Source organism: Gavia stellata, chromosome 7 (genome assembly GCF_030936135.1).
Source record: "Gavia stellata isolate bGavSte3 chromosome 7, bGavSte3.hap2, whole genome shotgun sequence".
NCBI lineage: Eukaryota > Metazoa > Chordata > Aves > Gaviiformes > Gaviidae > Gavia > Gavia stellata.
The window spans coordinates 42,755,716-42,765,645 of record NC_082600.1 but is presented as its reverse complement, the minus strand read 5'-3'; the positions used below and the strand labels follow the sequence as shown (position 1 = coordinate 42,765,645).

Here is a 9,930-nt window from a genome sequence, read left to right as displayed (position 1 = left end):
TTAACCGTACGTGATTTTATATGAGAGGTACCTGTGGAAACCTGAGTGTGAACTTAAATTCCTGTGTTAGAATATTGCCCAGCTGTTTTCTTCTGCACAGTCCCAGTGGCTGGGGTAGAGAGATGTTCATTTTTAGAGTTTTCTTCACCTCAGAAAACCTCCAGGGGGAAAAAAAGGGTAGAGGTTTGCAATTCTTCATTACAGTCATATTTTTGCATTACTATAGCACTTTTTAAAACTCTAGTTGCATGTCAGAAAGAGACAAAGAATAGAAGATAGTGATTCCTGGTGCAGTTCCCACGGGTCGGGAGAGCCTGGGGCTCTGATCTGGCATCGAGTGTACGGCTGGGGCAGAAGCCTACATTGGGGCAGTAACCACACTGGGACAGAGCGGTGGGTATTTGACAAGAGTTTCAAGAGATTAAGCTCTCCATGACTGTGCGTAGACTCAGCGAATCACCCCCAAAACTCCCATAGTTATTTTTCAGCGGATCTGGGGACTGCCTGAAGCTGCTTTGTGGCTTTCCTCAAGGTTTCCTGCAAAAAGCTAAGGAAAACAGCCTTATTCTTTACCATACTAACGTCTTTTCCCTACCCTACCTACAGAAAATTTACGTACCGTGTCCTTTATAACCTACGTAGCTTCTCTACACGCATTTTGTCCACTGTAAAGAGAATACAGCCCAGAATAATTATTCTTTATTCTGACTCACATATACGAAAGGTTTGGGAGAAGAATAGAAATTCTTTACAGATACCTTCTGGATGCATCAGGAAGAATCGGGGGCCAGACTCTGCCCTTAGCCCCTGCAGATGAATACTGGTGTAGCTCCCTAAAATTGGTAAAATTACTCTGCACTTACCAGTGTCAGATTAGAAGCTACGAAATCAAAACCAAACCCCATGAAGTCTAGTTTGGCAGTGCTCACAGCAAGCCATAAAACCCTCTGTAGTTACTTAGAAGTGGTTCTCTGTCTCAGAAGAAAAAAGCAGTATTAAATCTGACCTAACAGCCCTGCAAGATTAGATGCCAGTGCTTCTATCTCTTTGAGAAGACAGCAAACTCTTCTTCCTGGTGGTGCCGCACTATTTCCTGAGTCATAAGATGCTGCTCCTTAAATTCCTTGCTGGTTCAAGATTACTTACTGAATCCTAACTGCTGTGGGTTAGAGATAAGCTATACTAGGGGATAATTTTATCCCTGGAGAAAGAAGACGACATTTCCCCAACCTAGCATCTGTTGGCATCTACGGAGCAGTTTGATGCATCGGAGGTGGCCCCTTGGGAGAAGGAGTAACAGCGTGCTTCTATTTTTGCATGAAATCAGGCTCGGCAGAGGGCATGATGATGATGCATGGATATCAGTGTGTATCTGCTTTCTCACTGTCATTTCCTCAGAGTTAGGGGGGAGGCAAAGGATGGCGGTAACAAGAGAGACATTACCTATCAGGGCAGCGGGGGGTCTCGCTTCATGCACTTTCTACAGGCGGGCGGCTGCCAGCCGGTAATGTAACTCATGCTGCTGCTCTTTGCAGGGAGACAACGCCGTTTCCGCTAGCTGCTTGGCTCGATTTGGCGTTTTTTATTATAGCCCAACATAGCATGACAATGCAGCTGATTCACTGCACCATAGCTGGGGTAAGGACTGCAATCGCACCGTCTCAGGGGACGCAGTGGGAGTACGAGAGTGCGAACTCCAGCTCTACTCCTAGCCCGACTTTTGGGACTTGAAAGAGAGGGATGAGCTACATTTTAAATATTCACACATACACCCTTAGCTCCAACGCTTAAGCTTTCAGGTATTTTAGGTCGGAGCTAGTCTAACCAGCCTGAAGCTATGCTGCACCGTGCTGTAATCCTGACAATTTTTTCAACTAAATGTGCTTGAATCTAGTAATTTTCCTGATGGCTCACCGCCAAGAAAAACGGTGTCTATCGTTTGGTAGGTTTCAGGGTTGGGTATGAGTCAGCTCTGAGTCAGGCAGCAGCTCCAGCTCCGTGAAGTGCTGGTCCCCCTGTGCTGGCACGACCCATGGGGCCACAGCCCTGCGACGGACGCTGCTCCCGAGCATCCCAGCAGCACCGTGTGGGAACCCCGGTGCTGGGCACTCACGAAGCAAAGGGGCAGGCGCACAGCCCCGTGCTTTCGGCTGTTCACATGTTGCGAAGCCCTCTCGGCCTCAGAGGATAGTGGGGTGCGTAGATGATGCTGGCTTCAGGCAGGGAGAAGGAGGTGAGGACCTATCTTGCGCCGTGCGGAGAGGCCTATCCGACCGTGCTGCAGGCACAGTGATACACTGCCACGCGAACAACTTCCCTCCCCAGAGGCAGAAGGAAGCAAGGAGGGAGTTTTGTCCAGAGACCTCTGTCCCTGGCACGGTGTTTCTATTTATATTGACATTTGTATTAAGTAGGGTGGTGGCCCAATCCTCAGGCAGTCGAGAGCAAAGTCAGATGTGGTCTTGAAGGCAACAGTCACTGTGTGCGTTGTGCAAAGCGGCATGACTGATGGGTTCCTCGCTCTCTCTTTGTCTTTCTCTCCCCCTCTCCGGCGGTGTGGTTGAAGCAACGCCCTGTGAAGCAGTCCCTGAGCGCCTGCATGTGCCGAGAATCCCACTGGAAATGCCTCCTCCTCTCCATCCTCATGTACGGCTGCCTGGGTGCGGTGGCCTGGTGTCAGCTGGCCCGGGTCACCAAGCTCAGCTTCGATAGCTCCTTCAAGGGCAAGTCCATGATCTACCATGACAGCCCGTGCTCGGACGGCTATGTCTATATCCCGCTGGCCTTCCTCTCTATGCTGTACGTGGTGTACCTGGTGGAGTGCTGGCACTGCCACGTCAAGAGAGAGCTGCAGTACAAGGCGGACGTGGACAGTGTCTATGAATGCATCAACCGCATGCAACAAGCCACTCCGTGCATCTGGTGGAAGGCCATCAGCTACCACTTTGTGCGGCGAACCCGGCAGGTGACCCGGTACCGCAATGGTGATGCCTACACCACCACGCAAGTCTACCACGAGAGGGTCAACACCCATGTGGCTGAAGCTGAGTTTGACTACTCTCACTGTGGATACAAGGACATCTCCAAGGAGCTCCTGGGTCTGGAGAGCTACACAGCCACAAAGCTGAGGTTCACCAAGTGCTTCAGCTTTGCCAACATAGAGTCTGAGAACTCTTACCTGACTCAGAGGGCTCACTTCTTCACGGAGATTGAGGGGCTGGATGACTACATGGAGGTGAGGGAAGGCATGCAGCTCAAAAACGTGGACTTTAAAGAGCTTATGATGGCCTACGGGGACCCGGATCACCTCCCATGGTATGTGTCCCACTATGCTTTCTGGGTGGCAGCTATCCTGATGATCTCGTGGCCGCTCAGGGTACTCATAGAGTATCGAACTGCTTATGTTCACTACCACGTGGAGAAGCTGCTGGGCCTGGAGTACACGGCGCCCGCAGCGGCGGAGGAGCCCTTGTACCGGTACCGCATGCCCCGAGACGCCACGCAGGACAGCACCGAGCTGGAGTGGCACATCTGCACCAACCGGCAGCTGATCCCCAGCTACTCGGAGGCCATGCTCATGGACCTGGCTGACTCCCCAGCCTACAACAGTTACGCGGTGTGCCGGTACGGCGACACGGCCCACGGCTGCGAACGCTGCAACCGTGCCTCCAGCACTTCCTCCATCTTCTCGCGGCACGCTTTCCACAGCTGCAGCGGCAACTCCCGCCTCTCCCTCAACACCAGCCGCTTCTCCCTCTGCCGCGTCCACGGCTCCCACAGGACAGGCCTCTGGAGGAGCCGCAGCAGCAGCATCGCGGACCGGGGCTGCCAGGACGAGCAGTGCTGCTCCTACTCCAGCCAGCTGGCTGTCAACGAAAACCCACCAACCTACCACGACGCCCGCTTCTTCCCCGTCCTGATTGTGCACAGGCCGGAGGCGCACGATGGGCGGCATTTCTACGTCAGGCGCTCCTCCTGTCTAGAAACTTCTCTGTGACGGGCCTCCATGGTTTCTCGGCTCCTCTGCCCCGGGACAGGGCTTGCGGAGGTGCCACCAGTGGGGAGCCTGCAAGCATCGTTCTCCACCACGGGTCGGCAGGACGAGCTTCAGCTCTTCCCCCTGCCATTGCAAGAGGACGTAGTCACTATGACCAACAGCTAACCTCATTCCCAAGAGCTTCTCCCCCTCCTTTGGCTGGTCTCCCTAGTCTTTTGTTCCCCCCTTCCTTTCGCTCTTTCACTCCCCACCCTTTCTCTGCTCCTCGGTTCCCTGCGTCTCCTCCCATCCCACCCTCAGTCTTTTTTTTACGTTTCAGTCACAGCATTTGACCGCTGTTGCTGCTGGAGGATTTATAAAGCCTGTGCTTTGCAGTGTATTTGCCCTCTTGGATGCCCTGCAAGATAAGAAACTCAGATAGAGCAAAGCGAAAGGCACGTGGCCAGCCAGAGTCAAGTCAGAAGGAGAATTCAGATCTGCAGGCGCTGAGTCACCTCTTGCAAACCCAAGGTGCTTTTTTTATTTACTTTATTTTCACCAGACTTCTTTCCTCTTCTTCTCCCATTTCTTCTCTCCTTTCTTCATGTCCTCCTCCTCTCGCTTTACCCTCATCTTCCTTTTTTTTTTTTTTTTTTCAGTTTTCTCACTTCTGCTTTCCGGTTTTTCTGGGGTTTTGCCGGTGAGGATGTCATTCAGGGTGTAATTGCCTTCCATTGGGCAAAAATGAAGTATTCGCGGCACAAATGTCACTGACTGCTGACACAACCACAGACTATGCCCTGAGAAATGCTGAGGTCTTTCTTTCCAGAGCAGCGACATACACCAATAAAGCAAAAAGCCCTCTGCTCCCCTTGCCCTGCCTGGTCTGCAGCAAAGACACTGCTGCGTTTCCAGCTGTAGTTAACCTTGTCCAACTCCACCCCTGTTAGCAATCGTCGTGAGCTGTAATGTAGATCAGTGTCCTGTTAGTGCCACTATTTTTAGGACTGTGGGTCTGGTTTGTGGTTGTTTCATTCCTACCGCTTGCTCAGAGCAGCATGGGCTGGACAAGGGGAGAGGGGCTGGAGAGGGAAAGGTAAATATGGTATTAACCCTCCCACCGACAGCCTGGAGTTGTTAGGAAGCTCTTCCACCCACAGCGTCTATTAGAGCAGTTGCAGAACTGCTCTACGTTACCCTCAGCTTTCCGTGTGCCCTGGGGAGGGTTTTTGGCCCGGAGCCCACTGCCGCCTTCCCACCTTCCCAGGCGGGATGCGGTGCCACCGCAGCCCCACCAGCCGCTCCTGCCGGCACTCCAGGCTCTTCCCGCAAGGCTTCCCCTGGAGCAGGTGCAGCACTTTCCGGAAACTATCGGATTAGTCCCAGCAATGCCAAACCCAGAAGGTGTCCGGTCCTGGTGGAGCGGACCGCTGCACTCTGGGCTGTGGGCTGCCCTCCCGGCCCAGCCGGAGACCCCCCGAGAGCCAGGAACCCACCCAAGAAGCTTATGGCCACGCTGAGGACCCGCCAGGGACCTCGCACCTGCCAAATCTCCATCCCGCAAGGGATGGTCATATGCTCAGCAAGCTCCGTATCATTTTGCCGTGTGGATGGCGGAGATCATTATCCACCGTGACTCACAGGAGAATGCAATACGATCGCAATACAGTCACTTTCAAAAACAAAGTGTTTTCACTCCCTACAGCAAGTAGGTAAGAAACGGAGCCCCCAGAGGGGCTGGCAACAAATACTTCCTCCCAAGTCTATTCTGTGTGTATCTACATGTAATATGAGATTTGTAAAGTCATATTAGTATGTGTAGATTATATATAACTCTGCATACTTATATGGTGATTTCTTATGGCATTGACTGTTGCACCGTGTTAAATACATTTTGTTTTGGTTTGACGACTCCCTTTTGATGTGCTGTGTTTATTTCAACTCCAGAAATAGAAACATTGGCAATACCTGGCTAACCTGCTGCAAATGATGGTACCACCAGAAAGGTTGTTTAAATTCATATGAGTTGATCTTTCTTAATGTAAATACTTTATGTATGATTCATGCGACATTTTCATTCTGACAGCTTGGCATTTATCGCAAAAGATAGATAACACATATGATGTGTTAGTTTATCACCTCTAAAAAAGAATAACCATCCCAGACACATGGAGGAACCAGGTTTGGGCTCGGGGTAGTGATTATGGTTGGGCTGGGGCCAAACTAGATAAGATGGAAACTTAGAGAAAAATCCAAACTTAGATCCACCCTACAGTGACCCCGTCCTAGCCCCCATCTCACCGCACCACCTACCACCCCCAGGCAGAGCTGGAGGAGTTTGGGAACTAGGAAAGGATCAGGCCTGAACTCAAAGCTCAGTCTCATCCCTGATTTACTTGTATTCTGAAGACGAAGTAAATGCAAGTCTTTAATACGGTTCCCTGCCCTTATCTTCATTCACACAGAAAGTTAAACCCAGCACATATGGAAGATGTGAGAGCTGGAGGAGGGTGAAACTTCACGAAACAGAGAGGCTGGAATATTTCAACACAGTTTCTTACTGAAGGAGGTGGTAGGGAGGAAGACAAGAAAGGAGAAAGGAAGAGATGATAGAATAATATAAATTAAAAGAGAACAGAGTTCAGCTGCAGCTAAGATAATTTCCAAATGAGCAGCATAACTCAGTTATTGCAAGCTTAGCGCAGACACAGGCAGGATGAGTTTCAGTCTTCTTGTGTCGCTGTTGCAGCCACCTGTGGCTTTAAATACCACGTCCAAGGTCTTGGCACGGCCGGTTTGGTCCCGTATGTTTTTCAAGATGGAGAGTTATATTTGAGTTCTCAGAACTGGCCACGTTAAACAGTATTATTATCCAACATGAACAAGCTCTGGCAATCCCATTATTATGATGGGTTGGGCAGAGAATGGAGGCAGCTTATGTCCAGTTTAACCTTTTCAGTGTCCTCAAAAGCCACTGTAATATCCAGCAGCTCTCAAGCTGTGTCCTTGGCAGGGTTTGTAAAGCCCAGAGGGTTTCTGCTTCCTCACGCCTTGTGTTCTGGCCCAACTTTGGGACATTTATTTGAGAAGCCATCCCTAAGCTGCAAAAGCCCTCACACGCATGGGGCTCCCTCCTCTCACTTGCTGTAGCCTCTCGTGGTGACTGAAAAGCTGGGAGCAGCTCCTGTTCTGCCCTGGGGCTGAATATGCTGGTGTCAACAGATCACCCACTCAGGAACAGCCGTCCGGGGTCTCCTTCACCACAGAGCAGAGCTACTCCTGCCACCCTTGAATGTCACTTCATCGTCACTCTTGCCACTGCCACAGCTTCCTGATGCAGGATGACGGATCCGTCCCCTAGCAATGGAGGGGATAACGCTGCTCTTCAAATCCCAAGTCAGAGGATGGAGCGGACAGGTTCTCGAATCCGAGTGCAAACCAGGCAGCTCTATGGAAAACGCCGTGTACAAGACACAGGGATTTTGTATCCTGTTGCAGACTGACTACTTCGACAACAGAGTCGTGGCAGGCGCCAGCAGCTTTTGCTGAACTTTTAGGGCTATGGCTTCTCATGTGGAAATGGGTGTTTTGGGGTGCTTTCTCGCTGGGATAACCCATCCTCGTCCTGTTGGGTCTCAATAATTAGAAGAGGCTGAAAAGCAGAGGAAGGTGAGGAAGTCCAGCAAATACTTGTCTCCCTCCTACCTTCTCTCTCCTCTCCCTCCCTCTCTTCCTTTCTTCCTTTTTCCTTCTCCTTTGTCTTCAGAAGTCTCCCAGCACTGGGAATTCACCTCTTGATTATTGTGCAGCTCTTCAGGCATTTTCTAGAACATGCCTGTGCCACCCAGCAAGTCCGGTGAGATGTGACAACACACTATCGCAACAGAAGTAAGGAAAGGACATAAGCCAGGAAGGCACTAGTTTATTTATAAGCCGCTGTGCTGTGTCCTGTGCGTGTGAGCAGTGAGCGCTGCCACTGGTGTTACGGCCTATAGAACAAAGCCACATTGCTTAATTCAGTGGCACAAGAGGCCGGGAGAGTTTATTTGTCTTCAGTTCCTAAAAGCATTTCAGAATCACCAGTTCCTTTGATATCTGCATGGTAATATTGCACTCCTCCGTAAGTTTTCCCACAGCAGTTTGCACTCCAACTGGCAATGCGTGCAGGATTTCAGTCCAATTTTCATATGGCTCTTCCTGCCTATCACTGTTGACACAAAGCCCTTCTTCAGAAGAGCTGAAGCCAGATCCTCTGCTGGGGAAAGTTCCCTTTGGTCTACTGCTTCCAACACAGCTTTGCTCTCTTACACCAGCCCAGAGTCCGGCCTGTTCCGTGCTACAATTACTTCCTATCCTGTACTCCTCTTTGCAGATGAAAGCTCCTTTCCCCTTCTCCTTCCCCTTCCCAAAGCCTTTGGGAGCATCGCATATGACGTTGGGACGAAGCACAGCAAGCCTGTCGAGGTAGAGGCACGCTCCGGGCACGCAGCGGGGACTTCAAGACTCTCTTGGCCACTGCCTCCCCGGATGGGCTTGGCCAAGTCACGGCGCTTGCCTGTGCCTCCTCTCTCCTGCTTGTACACCGCAGCATTCCCTGAGCCCACAGGGCCTGCGTAGAGTTGTAAGCCTCTGTAATTGTAAGGCTGGAAGAAATCCTTAGAAGGAAAACGCCGTAGAAACACAGCGTTATTCTAACGGCCGCTATTTTTTCTCATGAGACAACTAAAATCTGCAAAAGTAGCTACTTTCTGGAAGGCGCTATCGCCATGAGTAAGTGCAGCAACATCCTGCGCACTAGGATAGATGAGTATAGAAGGATACATGGGGGAGAGAGAGCGGCGACAGCGAGGGCGCGTGAACCTTTTAGCAAACACCAGCGCAGAAGCTCTCAGCCCAAAAGCCATCATGATCCCGGCGAGAGGCGCGTCACGATTTCCTGTTCCCAGAGCACCCAGGCTTCCCGCAAGCTCTCGGGTGGATGGCTTGTCAGTGTCTTCTCCTGGCCGCCTCACTGCGGCGGGAGGCACTGGGGAGGGAGTGACATTTCCATGCCAGTCATGAAATCTTCTTGGCGTGGCTCCAGTCCCCTAGGAATTCCTATCAGAAGTACAAATGGCTGGAGGGGGAAGATCAGAACTTGGGAGGGAGTTACGTGAGCTTGTCGTGCCTCGGTTTCTCCGTCCCCCTGATGGGGACAATGCCGTTTCCCCACGCTCCTCTGTTCAGTCGGGTTTCCAGAGTATTACAGGAGCCGCTGGGTGAGTGTTGCACACCGATGGCTGTGGCAGAGCTGAAAGCTGCATCGTCTTGTAACGATATTGCTCCTTATGGTGCCTTTCAACCCAGATTCTCACTGTAACTCCTACGAAAAGGCAGCACCAGATTTTTTCCAAAGTTGTTTGTCGGTGACTTTTCCCACACCGTGCTAGTAACTCTGTGGCAGCGGAGATCTTCCTCAGACCTCTCCCTACTTTTCCACTAGCAAAAAAGAGGGCAAGGCCGAGCTGATCTTGCTTGAAGGGCACAGGCTCATCTCCGTACCTGACCAGTGCTCCTCCACAGAGCAGGCACCGGGATGGGGCGGCCGGCACCCCCGGAGCCGGAGCTGGGGTCCGGCTAGTGAGGGGAGAGGGGAGCGTGCCCGAGGCAAGGAACTGGAGAGGGCCAGCCAGGGAATGTGGGGCTGGGGGTGCTGTGTGCATGAGGCGGGGTGCTGCTCATCCCGGCAGAGCCTTGGTTTGGGGGGGCTGAGCGCCGGTAGTGGCCCCAAGCCCTCCTCCCCTGGGGGGCTGGAGGGCGCACGGGGCTCCTGAGGGGCCAGGCTGGCCTGCTGCTTCCCTATGTAGGTAAGGGAATAAGCGACCCGGTTCCCCCCCCGCCCGGTGCCCCGGCAGCTCCCGCGGATGTGGGTCACCCGCTGCCGGCGCTCTGGAAAACAGGCCGCGCCGTCGAGC

The 9,930-nt window shown here is 52.1% G+C and overlaps 1 protein-coding gene across 1 annotated transcript; it reads left to right on the top strand.

The window, feature by feature from the left end:
• Positions 1 to 2,330: 2,330 nt before the first annotated feature.
• On the top strand, positions 2,331 to 3,997 carry LOC104260622 (transmembrane protein 151B-like). Its single transcript, XM_059819940.1, has 2 exons — positions 2,331 to 2,348; positions 2,567 to 3,997. The coding sequence occupies exon 2, from the start codon at positions 2,600 to 2,602 to the stop codon at positions 3,995 to 3,997; it is 1,398 nt and encodes a 465-aa protein (XP_059675923.1). The 5' UTR covers positions 2,331 to 2,348; positions 2,567 to 2,599.
• The last annotated feature ends 5,933 nt before the right edge of the window (positions 3,998 to 9,930 follow it).

Coding starts and splice junctions, on each gene's coding strand:
- LOC104260622 (XM_059819940.1), top strand. CDS start 2,600: ATGTGCCGAGAATCCCACTGGAAATGCCTCCTCCTCTCCATCCTCATG.